The following is a 19,282-nucleotide window of genomic DNA, read 5'->3' as shown; positions in this document are numbered from 1 at the left end:
TGAGATCTGTAGGAGACAAAGCAGAGCTTGAAGACCCTTGTTTTATGAACAAGCCTACCTGATGGAAGGCCTGATATTCATGCATGGGATTTTTTCTTCCCTAACCCAATTCTTTCAAATGTCAAAGCAAGAAAAGGAAGTTCCCATGGGAACCTCAGAAGCAGTTGGAGGTGATGACATTCTCTGATAAAGAGTTGTAAATTCTTAGAGATTAAGAGATGCTGGCCACAAAGGGAAGGTTAGAGCATGTAACCAAATCCAAAGTGGGATTGGAGAAAAAAAGAACACAGATTTCTATTTTTGGTTTATTAAAAAACAGAATTAAAATTACTGTGTGCAAATTTTCTTTGCTGATTAATAACACTTGCTGACTTTCAGCTCTGCAGTGATTACCAATATTTACTTACTTTAGATGTATGTGAACACTCTGAACACACTGATGCAGTTTAATGCCTACCAGTAATACAATCTAGAAGTTTCTTTTTTGAAATAGAGGCCCAGGGAACAATTTACCATGATAAAAATGCGAAATATATCCACTTATAATAATAGCACAATTAACCTGTGCCACCAAAAGTATTTGAAGATATCTCTGGGAATAGAAACTAGTGGAAATGGGGTACTATTTTATTTTTGTTACTTCATAAAAGCTCTTCTGTGCATTGAACACGAAGAAAACTGTGTGAGTGGAAGAAGCACTAAACAGCATTTTAATGCCTCACCAGAAAGTCCTGAATAGAAAAATATGCCAGCATAACAGCTTTCAGTCTGGAGGACCTTCTGTTATAATTCTGTCCATTATATATATATATTTGTGTGTGTGCATATATATAAAATATATATTACCTCTGTGGAACTGGTTCATAATTCTCCTCTGTCAGAAGAAATGTATCCTAGAATTTAAATTTCCATACACAAAATACTTGGATTTTGTTGTGACAACGGAGAGGCACGAGCTTCCTATAGTTCCTGCTGCATTTCTGCAAAGAATCTGGATCAAATTAAAAAGAATGCCTACATAGTACTTGATTTTTTTTTTAAAGGATGAAGATGAATAAATTTAATTTTTTTATTATATATATAATAATGTATTTTTAAGACCCATCATAAGCTTTTCAGAAAGAGTTATTAAAGGCTTTACTTCGGTGGAGCTATCTCAATTTGCTGCTGCATAAGGAGAAATAAGGTTCTTGGACAGGTTGCCTTCCTAGGACAGCACCAGTCTCTTGGTCAGGAAATACTTCCAAAAAATACCTCCTTCAAAAAAAGAAAGAAATGACGAAAACCTAAGTGTGTATATATATATATATATATATATATATAAATACACATATAAACAGCAGCAGCTGTAGAACTGAACTAGAATTGAACTAAAATCCATAATGGAATGTAAGTCTGTGATAATGTGGGGATAATGCAAATGAAGAATCAACAGATGGTACTCTTAACACAGAAGAAAATTACAAAGAGCAAAAACACTCACCATTCATATTATGACAAATCATGACCTGTAATGACTCAGAACACTGCTGTTTTGAAAGAACTCTTAAATTCTGGAGCACCAGACAGTCATCTCAAAATATTCAGTGAAACAGTAATTTTCTCTTTTTAAGCAAAGAGCTCCTCTGATTGGAAACTGAACAGAGCCAATGTGGTGTTTGTCTGAACCTGCTCACAGCTTGAGACCAGCAGCCTGGGGGAGATGAACTCAATGGTACATTAGATCCAGAGGATATATTCAGGTACACTTATGAGAAACAAATTCCACTGGGAAGATTCAACAAAGGTCCAAGTAGGCCAAATAGGACACACCAATAAACAAACTCTCAATCACAAGCTTTTAAACAGTGGGAACTCAGGGGCCAGACCAGTCTTTTTTTATTTCCTGCAGGGAAAAAAAAGCAATGTTTTGTCACATTCCAAATGTGACCATAAGAATGAGATAAAGGCTTCTGTGGTCTACAGATGATAATCTGCAATACCAAGAGATGACCTCTATCCATTGCTGCACTTTAATATTCTGATGCCCAGCCTGTATTCCTTTTCCTTCCAAAATACTCACTTTTATTGACTCCCTATAGATGCATACATGGCTAAAAGAAGTCGTTGACTACTTTAAAACTGTTTCCTCCCTAAAACTGTTTCTTTTCTGCTCACATTTGAAAGCTGTCACTTAGAAATCTCTTTTTTTTTTTTTAAGCATCCATTAGGTTATTTTATTTTCTGAATCATTACATGCTTGTGGGCCTTAGCAATGTTGAAGGAGTGATATCAGATCCAAATGCGACCCATTTTTGAGCAGAAAAGTTATACTGAGGATGTTCTGTTGCAGTGATGTCCAGACCTCACCGTCTAGGGCCCACGTATCCCATCTGCAACCTTTGGAGCTATTCCCTACAGCACCTCTGGGCTGCACAGCTGAACAGGAACAGGCAGCAAGACAGTTTCTTCTCCTATTAAACACCACAATTAAGAATATTCTACCTGGCCCCTCACTCTTGACAGCCCAAACACCCTTTCTCACAGAGTTCCACAGATTCAACAAAGCTCACCCACTCGTAGTGTGTATCAGACTGCTGAGTAGAGAAGTACAAATGGAAAAGAGAACAAGTCTAAAGAAAGGTGGGGAATTTGGAATCAGAGGACTCTGAACCAGAAGTTTCAGAGGCTGGCTGGTATATATCATATACTTCAATTCCAACATTTTAGCCTGAAGGTATTGGCAGCACTTAAGCTACTGGACTATTACAGGAGTAGCATTCCCAGCTATTGTGAAGCTGACTTTAGAATTAGCCCAAGATAATAATAAGCCTCTAAAGACTGTTTCCCAAGTGAATGCCTGAACCAAGTACAATCATTCCAGTCCCCGACAGATCTGAATTCAAATTATTTCAGAAATCTGTTGTTTCTCCGACAGCCAGTGACACTTAAGATTGTATCACTCCTATGTCAAAAGTCCTGGTTTTGAAAGAAAAGAGGCTTTACACAGTGATAATAACCTTTCCAACATGAAATCCTGGGTTTAAGGAAATGTGACGGATTTTCTGATGAAGGGTAAAAGAAATGGAGCTGACTAGTTACCATTTCAGACAGACAGGAAACACTGGGGAGAGAAAAAAGTCTAGGGACAGGCAAAAGGGAACCAAGGAGTCACCAGAGAGGCCTCATCTCACTTGCTTTACATCAGCTCTCAATCCTGACAGTGCCAAAGGACACACAGCCCTGACACACATTCAGGTTGTTCCATGTCATGTTTTCTGCATATAACATCTTGCCAGAGATTTCCACTTCTATAAAGGTAGTGTTTTTTCTAATGGTATGTGAAGCTCCTCAGGAGTGCCAAAGCCATGCTGAAGAGGCAGCTGTATGAACATTTTGCAGACATCCTCTTACAGGAAAGGTGAACAGACGCAGGAATTAGATTACTTGTTTGAACAGCAAAATTCTTCCAGGAATATTCCTAAATGGTATCAAACACTTAATGAACTAACTTCTGGCTTTCACAGATGACTTTGTCCTGGACAAATACTAGATGAGAACAGTCTGGGGTAACAGGGGAAATGTTTTGTGTCCTAAGATTATTATTGTCCAGCTTCTTTCTGTCTGGATCTTAGTATGGTCCAGCCTAATGTTGCTTGCTCAGAAACAGCACAGCTGGCCAATTAGCTCTGATATTTGGTTATATTCCATGCCTTTAGGGCACAGTGACACTGAGTGCAACTTTGTAAATATAGCCCTGGGAATCTAACCCTGGCTGTTCAGACACCATTGGTGATAAGAACATTTAAACTATCTGGAAATGCACTGATGTTTCTAGCCAGGAAAGATCCAAGCAGCAGCCGCACCAACTGTGAAAATCAACAAGTTATGGGATGGAGAGGATTATTTTAACAGCACTTCCAGTCTGAAAGCACTAGAGATGGCCAGGGCATCTGTCTCTGAAAATAACACTCAGGCAGCTTTAGCTGAGGCAGAAGCAAGCCTGGTTTGGTAAAATGTTCCCTTCATTCATATTTTCAAGTTTTGTATGTGACTACCCTAATTTATCTTGTTCCTTTGCATGTTTGGGTTTGGTTTTTGGTTTTTTTTTTTGTAGGAAGAATGATCAAGGAGGGAGGAAAAAGGTAGTTTGAAACTAAGCAGATCATGGTATTTTATTTTTCAATCTTTTCTTATAGAATCCCACCCATTAGGGTCCTGAATGAAGTTTTCATACACTTAAAATAGACGTGTGCATCTATATACATGAGTGCACGTGTGTGTGTGTGTGTATATATATATATATGTATATTTGTGTGTGCACAGTGACATTGATTAGTTTAGTCAAGAGAGTAGGAAAACAAGAGAAGATAAAGAGAAGAACCTGGAAGTATTTTGACTGCATGAAAAGACCTTTTGTTTGGATTTAAGCAGTTCTATTATTCAAGATTGTAACATTTCCATTGTCTTTGATTTTCCGGTTTTCTCAAGATTCCCTCTCCACACTCCCTCTAGTGTTCTTAAGTTCCCTTGCATTTAGTCGCCCCTGCTGGGTTCACTTACTATTTCACACAACATTAAGCTGTTAATTTTCCTTAGCCTTTCCATAACCTACAGGACAATCACTGAAAGTTAGACCAACTTTTATGAGTGTTTCTCTCCCTGCAAAGATCGAGGAAATAAATACAGATTAACAGGCGAAAGAAAGAGTAAAGTGTCATATCAAATCTGAGACAGTAATTTGTACTTTGTTGGTGGGTAAAGGGGATGACTTGGTGTTGAGAAAGGAGGAAGATTTTGTTTGAAACACTTTTAGTGAACAATTCATAGGCAGAGAGTTGCATTAAGACACCACTTACCTGAGTAGCTTCCTCTAGCAACTACACAAACTCCCTTCAATATGCAAACACTGATTACCTCAAGTGTTTAAAAAAAAAAGTGAATGAGAACAGGATTCTCCTGGTCACCTCCCCATTTAGTGGGATGCCCAGAAAGCACAGTAATAACACATTTTCTGTTCATGTCATCTTATGTTTCAATAAAAAAAAGACAACAAAGAGGAGACTGGATTAATACATTATTTTTAAAAATGAAACAGAGATAAGTTAATTCCTTCTAAAGCAATTAATTTTTTCTTTCTCCATTATAACTGCAGTTTAAGTATTTATTTTACATTACCAATAGCCACAACTGAAGACTAGAGAAGGCCTAAACAATTGTGAAAATTAAATAAAAGCTCTATTCCCAGGGTGGTTTTGTATAGATTTAAGACTGAACCATCTAGAATCAACAGAGACTCAAAACAAACAAAACCCACCAAATATCAGAGTGAAATTGGTGAGATTCTCCCACCCTGCCCATCAAGCAAAATTTTAAAACAGAAAGAAACATCTGTGTCATGAGTAATTTGTGATCTTCTATCCATTATATTGAATATTTGGCATCTCCTGTACTAAATGGCAGACATTTGTACAAACTCTTGTTCTAGGGATAATATGCTAAACAAAATATTTTAATGAGAACAAAGGAAATATAACAAGAAAAAGAGAATAGATAAAACTCTAGTTTAGACCAATCCATGAAAATGAACAACCTTTACCTGCAAATCTGATGATTTGCCACACATGCTACAGAAGTATCACAAGAGCTCAGTCACTGCATAATAGAAAATTGTGCTTTAACTCAAAATACTTCACAAGGATGTCAAGTTAAATTGGATATTTATGACAATTATTTTAACATATCACCCATTCAATATACTTTAAAAGGCAGAATCTTCTCAATATTCTTTCCCAAGATATCACAGTTGACCCCTGGAAGTTGACCCACCTTTCTACACTAAAAATGTTGTCAGTCTATGTGTTTATACCCATATATTCATTGACATGTTTTAAAACATATAGAAAAAATGGTTACTCAATATAATCAATATATTTTCAATGCCCATTTTCTATTTATAAAAGAAATGTAGGTTTGGAAGTCATAAAATTTAAAATTATTCTGTAACTTAAGTTTGTTTCAGTATTTTCTACGTAATCACAATATATAAATATCTGCTGAAGTTCAGTAATGTTGAATTATTTGCTTGTAGCATAAAGGAATAAAATCCCAATTCTTACACTGAGTTAGCACATTCCAGTGACAGAAAGAAGATTCGCAATGAGTGTTTCTACCACAGTATTTTTGCTTTATCATGCAGACTTACAGTGCTGTCAATGTATGCTTCAGTCCACACTACGTCGTGCTCCTGGTCAATGACCTTTGGTCGGCTGAGAACATGGAGATATTCCATAACATTCTCTTGCACATCAGCCAAGGTAGAGATCTGAGTAAAAAACCCTGTGAAAACACACAGTTCCAAGTTATAAACCAGAGAGAAGAAATTAAGGAAGTTTTCAAGAAAGAGTATGATGTGGTTTATGTCTGTTCATGTTTTCTGCTTATTTCCAAAGAAAAAATGTAAAAGAGGAATGTATCGTCAGAAGCAGCCTCAAACAGTAATAACTGGTGAAAACAGACATCTGTGAAACCTTTGGCCAGCCCTCAAGGACAGGGTTTCCAACATCACTACGAACCACTGCAGTCTCTACTAAGCTTTTATTTCCAGACCACTTTTTTTGTTTAATGGTTTGGGCTTTTTACTTTTAATGCTGCCTGCTTTAAAATTTAGAGCTGGTATTTGTCCACCTATATCTCACCCACTTTGTCCAGTTTCAAGAAAGGTGATGGAGTAGAACCACAGTAACAGAACAGTAGTTGCATGTGCTCTGAAACACTCATCCCTACAGAATGTGATTAAAAAAAAAGGCATTATGTGATTTACAAATATGACAGGTCACAGAAAATATAGACTACCACTAGAATTGTTTGGTTAGGTGATCACAGCCTTTTTAATCCTTTAAAGCATCTCCTCCAACCTGACAGCAGTGAGAGCAGCAGAGGCCTCAGCTATTTGAGCTGTCACCACTCCCTTTGGAGTGCTTAGATGTCAAGTATCTTTATACATCACAAACTTGGCATCTGGAGCCAACATCATGCAAGAGTGATGAAGGACTGACAAATTTCAAGGCTAAAATTTCATCAGGCCTTATTTAAATGCATCACTTGCCTTCATTTACTTTGCATTAATGAGAAAAGACCAACATGAAAGAGGCCTCACTACAATTTTAATCATTTGACAAGATCACAACTTCTGTGGAGCTGGAATATTAAGCTTTATTAAGCTTCAGCAGAAAACATGGCAGCTGCAAAGAACTTTTGAGCTGTATTTTTGTAGATGGGGCCAATTTTGGCAAGACTGTAAGGGTGGTCTGTCTGAATCTAGAACTTTCTGAATCAATACATTGGCTCATAATTCATACACTACAAAATGGATGTTTCTGCACATGTTTCATCTGTGTGTAAATTAAGGCACAGTGAAAGAAGAGACTTTATAGCAGAGATCTATAAAATGAAACAAGTCATAGTAGTAGCCTAATGCATATCTTCAACTTAAAAATAAAAAGCAGAAGTGCTGGGTTGGTTGTGCTTTTTAACCTAATCTGAATGTAGATGTTCTCAAATATTCTTAGTACAGCATTCTTACTCATAATATAGTATTATTATGCTCTTAATATATTCAATATTCTGCTTAAGGAATTTTATTTATTTGATATTTTATTTTTTTTATTAAGTCCAGTATTTTGTGAGGCTTTTAATTGACTACTACATATACTATTAAGGTTTACCTCCTGCTTCAGAAAAGTGCTATTATTTGTCTTGTGGTTCTGAAAGCTTTTTCAGCCACAGAGTAAAAGGACTGACATAAGTTTAATTAGGAAACCTGTACTTGAGGAAGCAGAATTCTATGTTTATGGTTAAAAAACCTCCAAACTATAGTCTACTTTCTTGAATCAGTAGGATACTCATGAGAAAAGCAATGTATATATTACTCTTTCTGAAAGGCTGCTTGCTCCAATTTTAGGACCCCAAAGTATGGGTTTCTCTGTCATATGAGTAAAGAGCAGCACTTCAGTCTTTGGTCCTTTTAATTTAGTGAAAATGTCAATACATCGTCAAAATATGTTTATTGGCCAACATAAGCTATACACATAGAAAACCTCCTAAATTATATATATACACATATATATATAATTTATATAATAATTATATATATACACACTGTGGTTTATAAGGCTTTTAATCAGGGATTCAAAATACTGCAAAACTGTGTGGATCACCCATTTTACAGGTATGACCAACATTTTCCAAAGCAGTTCCGAGTGACTGAATTTTGATATGGCTCTTTTCAGAATTACATTTGAAGCAGAGATCTGTTGGCACTGAATAGCATCCAGTGAACAATAGGATCACACCTGCACTCATATACTTAATATATATGAGCATATTATGTCATATATATAATTTATATATATATAAAGTGATATTATAATGTCTGCAAAGTCAGAGGAGATTAACTACTTGAAAAACTTTGTATTGTATCTAAGGTGATAGAAAAAACTTTTTTAACCAAGCAGTACTTTGTTACCCATACACTTCAGAACCACAATCAGTTAACTCTTTTAATTTTCATACTTCATTAAAAGCAAAACCTTAAAGACTCATTTAAGAAGCTTCTGGATGTCTATGCCTGGAAAATTCTGTAATCACAGCCTATAAATTACCTCTGAGATAACAAATGCATTGCTGTACAATGAGCATTCTTTCTGACTGTCTCCACAAATGTTTTTATGTCACAATTTCAAGTGAAAAAATTTAGCTAAATTACTCAAAAAAAGAAAAAAAAAGAAAAAAAAAGAAAAAAAAGAAAACAGGATCCAATCTGAAACAATTTAGTGTTGTGCCATACAAGTTTGCACATGTTACAAGACACTGGTACTGCCAAATTTTCTTCTTTTCATTCCTTCAGGAGAGACCCCTGTGGACCAGGTACAGTCAACATGAGCAGAGACACCCATCTGAGCAGTTATTTGTAACTGTTCTTCATATGGATAGGTATTACTTTAGGTATTTCTCTTTGCAGCAATTCTGAGAATGTTGCCATATCACAATTGAAAAAGCCTCCAGGCAGCATGTTACAGACAAAAGATTCATTCCTTGTTGTAGTATTGCAAATCATATTTCTAAGCTGCACAATAGAAAAAAACAGTTTTTAGCCTAATTTCCTAAGACTAAAAGAGACAGTAAGTATGAATTAATTTTGTGTAAACTTAGTAAAGAAATAAAGGTTTCAAAGACAAGTGAAAATATTTTTCAATCTTCTCCTAATGGGAAAACCCTGCCAAATTTACTATATTATAGCTAGGAACAACATTAGGTAACATGCTTTTAGTTATTTTTTACTTTAAATTTAGGGGGTTTGACTATTCACATATTTCTAGCTATGTGTAACTCACAAGAATTACCTTCCTACACTGCTAAGTTTACGTCTCTTATCTAGAGGGCAGAGATACCCCATGGAATTAAAACCCTTACTGTTCCTATACCGAGGTTTAACCACCAGATAAAGACTTGCTCTGAAGTCCTTGAGCGCAGCTGCTGGGGCCATGTCAGCAATAGCAGCAATAAACCAAGCTTAAATTTTTGCATTCCAACACCTGCTTCTCAGCTCCCTGGTGTGTGAATTATGCCACCTCAGAGCCCCCTCACAGTCAGCACTACCTTTTTCCCCTCCCCAGCAGGAAAAAACTTGTGAAGGAAATGGGTAAGATTTGGTAATGACAAGCATGAGAGATATATAATAATGTGGTAAAAGACAGACACTTATGCTCTGCATGTGGGCTGTCTTTCCCCATTGCACAGTCCCTGCAATGCTTTCTGGATGGCTTGTTTTTCTCTAAAATGTCCACCATTAGACTGATAACTTTTCAAAATGCCTCCAAACTGATTTTTGCACGGAGTGCAGTACTTTCGTTTCCTGGGCGCTGCGCAAAAGAGATGCAATACTCTTGCAACTAATGAAATATCAGAATTAAAAAACCCTCTGGGTAGGGACTAAGGAGGGAATTCATTGTTTCAGTGCAGCTGTAAAACTCCCATGGAGGTTTCCCCCTTTCCCCACAGAGGAGGCCTCTGGAGCAGGTGAACAGGCTCGGTAACTGGCTGCCTGCCACCCCAGAGCCCCCAGTGCAGGAGGGGCTGGGGTCATGCTAATAATGGGAATGGATGTGATGGGAGCTTCCTGCACAGAACTCTCCTCTGCTAATACAATAGTCTATCAACTGCTCCAGCTGGGGCACAACCTGCCTCGGGGCTGATCTGTCCTCTGCCTGAGCTGGAGCCACTATCAGCTCTCTGATACACGAAGCATTTTTATCTGCGTTGCTTTCTCAGCCTCTGCTCCTTTGTACTGATGAATCCAGTCCTTTGTTCATTTTATAATATGCCAACCACAGTGATGACCCATAACAAAACGTTTTAAAAAACCAAGCAAGAAAAACAGAAGCTGTCAAATTACTAATGTAACAGTGAATTTTACTGGGGAAAAAAAAAAATTAATCCCAGCTGTTTTGTTAGCCAGTAATGCATTAACTCCCATCTTTATCTCTACAGCTTTCTGCTGGAAGTGATCCTGAGGGAAAGGTAGTGCCTGTCACTTCTAAGTTCAGGATGTTACTGCTGACATCTGGCACATGCACACTAGTCACCAGGAAATTTTCACCTTTGTTCACTTCAAAATCTTAGTATATCTTGTTTTCCTTAATGTGCACTTGCTTATGATGCAGAAGAGTAAATCACTGCAAACTTCACAAACCACTCTGGAGGGATTTTGGGGATTTTGAATGTTTTAATGTATTTAAAATGGTTTGTTTTGCTTCATTAAGCAAACTCCCTCTAGATATGTCCTACTTATATGGAAAAATGTAACAGAAAAAACATATTTGGGTTTTTTCAAGGTTTCACAATCAGAACCTAGAAGCTAAAGAAGTTTTGCAAGGTGGTGTGAATTTCCCCTGTGACCCATTTTGAAGGAAAGGGCTGCTGTCCACAGCCCAGTCAGCTGGAAACCCTGCAAACAGCCTTAATCTATGTTGTGCTTCCAAGAGGAAAATCACTGCAAGGAAAATTGATTTTAGGGTCATTCACCCTCAGTGACAACTACATATTTCGGCCCACCCATGCAAGGAGTAAACTACAGTCCTGCTATTCAGCCAATCTTTAGACCAGCTTGACTACACTCCTCATCTGTTGTGCTGTAATCCCTCATTTCACTGAAATAAAATGGACAAGCTGTAACTGAAAACTCGAAGGAAAAATCTAAATCTGTACTGTCTGGCCATGACATGCTGTTTCCTATTGTGATTTTCAAAGCTAAAAAAAAAATATTTAATTACTGATTAGTGGTAGAATATTTTTACATTATAAGCTATCAGAGAGCAGGTATTGTAACTATTAAACTGAGAGGGAAATAAATTTTTAGAAGTAACAGTCATTAAGCTGTTTAGTTGATTCATATGAGTAAGCCTCTGACTCAAAGAACCATGGCTCTGAAAAGAACAAAGTAGTCCTGAAGAATGACAAAGGTGACCACTTTTCCCCTCTGGGAATAAGGAAGACGTGGACCAGATGATCTGCTAAGGCAGCTTCCATTGCCTGGTCCTAATTTCTGAGTTGCTGTACTTAGATCTTTATGAATTTGTGGAGCTGGGCTAAAAAGTTAAAAGATTTTGTTGATTAAATTGTCTTCAAAAAAGATGCTTCAAAGGATTCTTATACTATTATTTAAACTAAATTATGGTGTAATATTAGCTGATTAAGACAAGACTTCAAACTGAGTAATTTCCATCAGCTGGACATAACAGTAGTTAGAGAAATAATGACTAAATGGATAGCACCTGATGCAATTCATCATAATGTAATGTGGCACAATGGAAAAAAGAACTTTTATTTTTTTTCCAAGAGGAAAGAAAAAGGAAAACCTGAAGATTAATTGGAGTTTGGGGCTGTTTTTTTCCTGAATCATTCTTACTTATACTACTCAATCCTTTTACTGCAGCAAGTCAGCATCTTAAATGTTTTAATGCTCTTTTCCTTAAAGGATATAAACCAGTTTTTTTCAATTACACTGTCAGTTCCTCGAGGGACAGGATGTCTGGTGTTTTACATACCATGCCTAACTCAACAGAACTTGTACCCAATGTTCTTAGAAACCAAACTCACTCTGAGTAATAACAGATAGAAGAGAACAAATGCTTTGAAATTAGTTTGTTCTCTGAACAAAAATTTAAGATCACATAGTTTAAAAGCTTCATAAATATTTTAAAGAAGAAAATTTCAGATTGGGGTTTTTTGCTCTTTAAATTGTATGTTACAAGACAATTAAGTCTTTTCATTTTCTGGGGAAAAGAAAACAACCCATCCTCGGTGAGTAGCTGTCAGCAACACCATATCTGTAGAAGGGTCAGATGTGCAGGAAGGCTCAGCAGTGGGGTTTTGGAAACAAGGCTTCCACAGAGGAAGGTTAACGAACCTTTGTTAGCACAGGCCATCCACTTCAGGTTATCAGCAAATGCAGCTTCTCTTCCAATCAGATAGGTAAAAATGCGGACCTGAAAGTAAAATGCAAAAGATAAATCAATTAATACTGCATTTAAAACATATCCAGTGGAACTTCAGATACAGGTATGTAATTCACAGGATACACCCCTTCTAAGAAAGTATTACTGGTTAAGCAGCACAGTAGGTTAAAAAAAAATATTTCTGCCAGTAATGTCTTCCTGAAAAAAGGTTGCTTTTTTTCTGTGTAATAGGATGGTTGATCTTTTTGAATGTGTTTAATATATGACCTTTAACTACAATTATGGTTAATGTGTAATTAAGAATAAACTAAAACCATTGGAGTACAAAATGGTATATTTCAGACAAATCTATTCTGGACTTATGAATTCAGAAAATTGCTATGATGTTGGGGAAGAGGCACTCAATTAGCAAATACTCCTGTAGATAAAGAATCTGCAACACCAGGCAAGCAAATTCCCCTCAGCTTTTAAGGTTCATATGATGCAATGTCATTGTCAACACAGACACAGGTACCCAGAGGCAGCATTTTAATATCATTTAATTAATTTTCAAATTTAAAAAAAAACCCTTAGCATTTTTCCCATTAGCATTTTTCCTCCTTCACAAATGATATTATTTGTGGAATAAATCAACTTTATACTAAACTCCCATAAGGTTTTTTGTTCCCTACAGAAGTAGTTTTAAAACACTCTGAAACTCTCCCTCTTTACTGCCAGTTGTGACACTATATTCTCTCACTGCCCTTTTACTCATTTTCTTAATGGCCACATCCTGTTTTTAGGCATACATACATTTGTGGTATCATCATGCCTAGAGAGCAGATTCCAGTGACAAAACTTTTCCCAGTCTCTCAAACATAAAATACACACAGAACTGAATCATGATTTATATGGTTTAAAAAGTCTACACAGTGATGGTGTAGTGTTGCAAGTTTGAGTCCAACAGTCTGCATAGTCCCACTCTAAGGCTCTAAAGAACACAACATTAAACAAAAGAATGGTGCTTTAATATTTTGTTGATTGCTATGAAAAGCATTAATAAAGAAATTCTTTATCCTGCAAAGACACATAAAAGTGCACAGTGAGATTTATACTCTCAAAATACAGCATAAATCAATGTCACATTTTATCTTCCTGCAAATGATGCTTGAAAATAGCCTATGATGAGACTGAATACTCTGAGAGATTTATATTTAATGATCTGCTTTAATCTATAAAGAATCAAACTAGACTGTGTTCCTAATAAAAGGAGACCAGCCTTATCTAAACAGAGGAGCAGTAAGCATGATAACAGGCACAGGCAGCAAAATAGCCTACAAAAAATAAAATTTCAGCAAACTGGTAACATGGATCATCATGAGGAATGAGCTGTCTCTGTGATATCCATTGTAAGGATTTTAATGATTTTACACTGAATATACTTTGTACATCTAGTTTACTTATTATCTAGCAGTTTTGCTAGAAAATATTTTAATCATGATAAAAATACTGATAATTGTAATTACTTGAAAAAATAAAGGAATCTATCAAACAGAGAGCTAGAAGATGAGTGATCCAAATTTATTAACTGCTGTTTCCTTCCCTGTCCCAAGGCATTGCGTATTTTTCTCTACACACTTTCCATGGTACATGTTATACAAATTATGTTTACTACTGTCAGCATAAAGTAAAAAGTCTTTTATACAGTGAAATATAAGTGACATTATAATTTTAAAATACCCTTTCTATATTTCTCATGAATCAATAGAGTGACTTATTATTTATAGTAGTATTGTAAGAAAATAGCCATGACAGGGTCACAGGAAGGTATTTCAGTTAAAATTAAAGCCACTGATACTTTAAATTTTTCCTTCTACACTGATCCTATAGACACATTAATAGGTGTTTCAAATATTGTTTAATACTTCATTGAAAATTGTGAGAAAAATCCTCAAGATCAGTTCTGATGGAAAAAAATTCTGATTATTTCTCTACTTCCAAAAGTTTCATTTGCTCAGTTCATTGAACCCATCAGCATAAACTTAATTCACTGTGAGCTTGTAGTGAAAAGCATTAACCATACACTGCACAAGTATGGCAGAATCACAGAATTAACTAGGTTGGAAAAGACCTTTGAGATCACTGAGTCCAACCTATGACCTGACACCACCTTGTCAATCAGACCATGGCACTGAGTGCCACATTCAGTCTTTTCTTAAACACTCAGGGACAGTGACTCCACATCTCCCTGGGCAGCCCATTCTTATAAAACAAAGGCTTGGCATATTATTTTCTGCTTTCAGAGACCACAGTAGTGACTTAGGTAATAAATTATTAGGACTGAAACTTGCATGAATAAGTCTAAACTCTAAATCCCATTTTTCAGAACAGGCTTGGTTCTACACACCTTTTATACTACTTTTGTTCTTCTGCATAGGTATTCTATGTGATAATTCAGGATGTTTAACACCAATAAAAAAGTTACTGTGGCCATATGTTTACTCCAGATACATAAAAATATAACAAACTCAGTATTATAAAACTATTACATTAATTTGGGAAGATAAATTCAGACTACTTCAACTGCTGTCCATGGATGAGACCTGTGCAGTGATGGGCTATGTATGGTGCAAAACAGGACACACAGCATCATAATAACCAGTGAAATTGTCATTGTACATTGATTAGACATTGGGGACCAGATTTAATAACCACCCATATTCTCAGATCCCAGGCAAGATATATGTTGGTAGGTAAAGCTGTTAATAGTGACCACCAAATTTTCTACTTGTTTTATGTGAGGTAACTGAATGGAAAGTGTGTCAAATCAGTCCTGCTCTGCAAAATTATTGCATGAAATGTTTATTTTACTCAAACAACCCACATATAACACTAATATTGTGTAGTCTGCTGATAAATATGTATAGTATTGAGGCATATTATTGAAATCTCTAGAATTAAAAATTGATGAGGAAGTATAAGGTGTGTCTGTCTCATTCTGTTTGTATTTGACCTTGAAGAAAATAAAAAAATAGAAATTATGAGCTTTAATAGGTATTTACACTATATAGACACACATTGATACACCTATGTTGGTATCTTATGGTACAGCATAATGTTAGGACTAAAAATTCCTTTGAATCCATATGGAGAGAATGTTTCAGTCAAGGCAGACTGAATAAATTCAAAGTTGTTATGGGCCAATCCCAGAAGATCCAGTAACAACATTTACATAGTCTACATATGCTCTGGCTAACTGAGTATAAGCCAAATGAGAAAAACACCTTTGAATATCCGAGTGCTGTGATTGAATCAAGAGACCACTTCCATCAGAGAAGGAATCTGCATCAGAGGGTGTAAGTACCTCTGGCAAAAAACATATGGCAGAAAGAGATGGGTAATTTTTAAAGCTCTACAAGATACTTGAAAGAGACACCTAAATAAAAATATTTTCTGTGCCTGACCTGCAAAGTATTATATCAACTATATTAAGGCTTATCATGAACTGTTAGGTGTGGAGAAAGAAAATATTCTCAGGCAGATGTACTAGTCTTGAATTTTTATATCCTATCTACAAAACTGAAAATTGTAGATGTCAGACTCACTGAACACAAAGGAAAGCTTACTCCAAGAGCAAAAACTTCAATCTTTTCAATTATACTTGCTGTTTCTGCACAGTAGGTGCCACAGACTGCTATTTTTAAGCCAATGTTCACAGAATATGGAGTGAGAGCTCCATAGCAATATCAAAGAAACTGAAAGGACAATGGAACTAGAAACTTAATAGAACTTGTGACTTTCTCACTTCATATTTTTCTGAAGCAAATGTTGAATGGCAAATACCATTTGAGATTGATGTATTTTAATTATCTTTAAAACAGCAGCTGTGGAAACCTCCCATATGTTACCATTATGTTATGCCCCATTCCTGACCTGGAAGGGTCACTTCCTGGAAAGGACGTCATTCAGTTCCTCTTCTTACTAAAAGATTATTGCATAAGCTCCAATGGTTCTGAACTGTGGAATCAAATTGATAATATGCAACCAACTAATTTCAATGGTGCATTTTATGATGGCCAGCTTCTGTGTGCACGACTGTGCAGTCAGGTCACAAGCAGGTGTCGCAAGCTTTGTTGGCAACTACTCCCATCTACACAGCAGAGTTAACCAATATTAAGGCATCAAACCTCCAAGCTCAGTAGTGCAGACAAAACTGGACACAAACCTTACACCGAGTAAAACACCTAAATCAAAAGCAGACATATAACTGCAGGCATTATCAATATTTTTATCTTGCTTTCTCTCTGGTTTTCCAGTCTCTGGTTTTTCAAATTCTTGTTGCCTTACCTAGGCACAGATCATGGTTTGGACTACATAAGGGGTTGCTATCTACTCTTTGTTGCAGCTCCTCAAATTTTGAAAAATAAGAGTATTGTTAGTAAGTTTCTTGCTTTTACAGCCAGAGAATATTCTGAAGTTTGAACCTTTAAACTCCAGACAGAAGGTTTATATAAAATCTCAGAGATGCGTACATTCAACCATTAGTGAGGAAACCTAAGAATGATGACTAAAATGACAGCTATTTCAGTGCTAACCACTTCATCTGAAATATCCACTTAACAGTTTCATCCATTATGTGTGGGCTAATCTGCAGTCCCTGAACTGTCCTCACCTCTGAAACTTCATTAAACTGGCAGCGTAGGAAGAGAATAGGGACCTTCTTCCATCTCTGTTAAGCAAGACAAGTCAATCTGCAAGATTCTACACATTGGAACTGTGAATTCATATCTTCATGCCAAACAGCTGGTAAAATAGTATTTCCAGAAACTTAAAATACTGTGTGGGAGGGGAAATGGGACTTCTGCTTGCAGCTGCAAACTATTTCATGGACACCTTCAGCAAAATAGTCTTTCCTTTGTGGCTCAGCAAGAAATAAAAATAGTCCTGTGGCAAGAGCTACGGGATTTAACTGGGATATAGAGACAAAATTCAAGTTCCCATAGTTATAAGCTGTGGTGGTCCAGGAACACCTCAGCTATTCTCTGCATAGAGGAGCAAATGGTCTAACTGGGAACAATGGATCAACGTGAGACTGAGTGATTGTCTGAACTCCTAAGCAGCCTCACGAAAAATAATTGATCTCTTACAAGGGCTCTCAAGGTGAGAGCCCTCAAGATAGCTTTTCCTAGGCATCTCATGCTTCCTGCCCAACATTACACCACGCTGGTCACCACTTCCAGATTAGTCTTCAATATCACTCTTCACATAATCTCATCCTCCTAGTCCCCTCTCTCCAGAATCCTTTTGCACACCCCACCTCAGAAGACACCAGTGGGAAAAGGAGGAATTGATGCTGCAGTTGGTCCCTGTGTTAAGCACATGGCCCAACCCCATATTTGCCTGTGAGGAGCAGTCTGGATGCAGCCATAAAGGATTCTCAGAGTCATACCAGATTCACTCATCACAATCAGTAAGATTGACAATAAAAAAAATCTGAACAGGCCCCAGGCCTTTGCACAAGAAACCTTACCAAATCTGACAAGGGAAAAATGTTGAACTTGTGAAACGTATCAATGTGAGATGTATTATAGGTTCTAACTTTAACCAATACACACACAGATCAATCCAAAAATAAACACGAATTCCAAGCGTATTTAGTGCATCTGGTTGTTGCAAAGGGCATAACATACAGGGCAATGAACAGGCATGGGAAAAGAGAAATATGAAGTCACTCTGGAAATTTCATCTCTAAATGTCTTCATAGCTTTTTCTACTTTAGTGCATTTTTTATTATAAAGTAATTAAAGAAAGCCCCAAAACAAACAACTTGAGGATCTATTTGCATTGATAAGTTGTCTGGAATTTCCATGAAGACAATGCTCTAAATGAAGGGGTGCAAAGCCTTGTGATGTAATGTAAGACAGCACTACCTCAATATCTTCTGTCCTGTTAGAGACCTTTGCCCTGTGAGGTGCTGAAAGCCTCAACTTACAGTGCACTCAGTGCAAGGAAGCCATGAAATTGAAGACATTACCTCATGAAACTGAATCCTTAAATGTTAAGTTACTCAGTAAAAGGTTCTTCATTGTTAATTTTTCTCCTGTAGTATTCAAAATACCTCTTTTGGGAAAGTTTACATTTATACATTTCCTCGTGTTTTTTCCTTCCTGCAATTGCACACTGTACCCAGACAATTTTATAACAATATTTTGTATTATAGTGATATTGAAACTCCATGTGTTGTACCCTAAAAACTGATGGGACAGTTAGCAAAAACCAACCCCAAATAATTAAAACGTCTACTTCACTGGAAAACAAGATGTTGTAAGCAAAAACTGCAACAAAGGAAAAGCTGAGCCCTGCTTCCCCAAACACCCACATCCCCAACAGCTCTTAGTATAGACCTACCTCAGAAAATTTATGGAGAAGAAAAGGAAATGGATGCTGCAGTTAATCCCTTGTGGTCAGGGGACAGCAGCACTGTGTCACACTCACCTGTGAGGAGCATTTGGAAAATTCAAACAAGCCACAGGTTTTACGTCACACATCAAGTGAGGATATTTCTTCTAGCCCTGAAAATGTGCTGACATACTTTGCCGATTTACAGAAAATTATAATGCAACTCAGGATTTACAAAGAATCGTTTCCCACTGTGAAAATTCACCCAATACATAAGAAATATTGCTAGCAGGGAGAGATGGGATTATGCTGTTTTACACTGTGCAAGGACAGAGCAGGTGATGAGAAAGTGTCCAACTCAAGGCTTATTAGCACAGGGCTTATGGTTTCCCTACCAGGGTCTGCTC

At 36.7% G+C, this 19,282-nt stretch overlaps 1 protein-coding gene across 6 annotated transcripts in view; it reads right to left on the bottom strand.

Moving 5' to 3' along the window:
• The window catches only part of CACNA2D3 (calcium voltage-gated channel auxiliary subunit alpha2delta 3), a 398,259-nt gene that overhangs the window by 134,837 nt on the left and 244,140 nt on the right, over positions 1 to 19,282 (bottom strand). For all 6 annotated transcript variants that reach the window (XR_001861410.1, XM_017732417.1, XM_017732420.1 and 3 more), the window contains exons 12-13: positions 12,449 to 12,527; positions 6,185 to 6,318 (exon numbers count right to left, since the gene is read on the bottom strand). Coding sequence is in view for 5 of the 6 variants with exons in the window: in XM_017732417.1 (XP_017587906.1) it covers positions 6,185 to 6,318; positions 12,449 to 12,527 (213 nt within the window). In the remaining variant the exon portion in view is untranslated. The remainder of the gene's footprint in view (positions 1 to 6,184; positions 6,319 to 12,448; positions 12,528 to 19,282) is intronic.

Source organism: Corvus brachyrhynchos, unplaced genomic scaffold (assembly GCF_000691975.1).
Source record: "Corvus brachyrhynchos isolate BGI_N302 unplaced genomic scaffold, ASM69197v1 scaffold4, whole genome shotgun sequence".
NCBI classification, from domain to species: Eukaryota; Metazoa; Chordata; class Aves; order Passeriformes; family Corvidae; genus Corvus; species Corvus brachyrhynchos.
The sequence above is the reverse complement of the archived record's forward strand: the minus strand, read 5'-3'. Positions and strand labels throughout refer to the sequence as shown.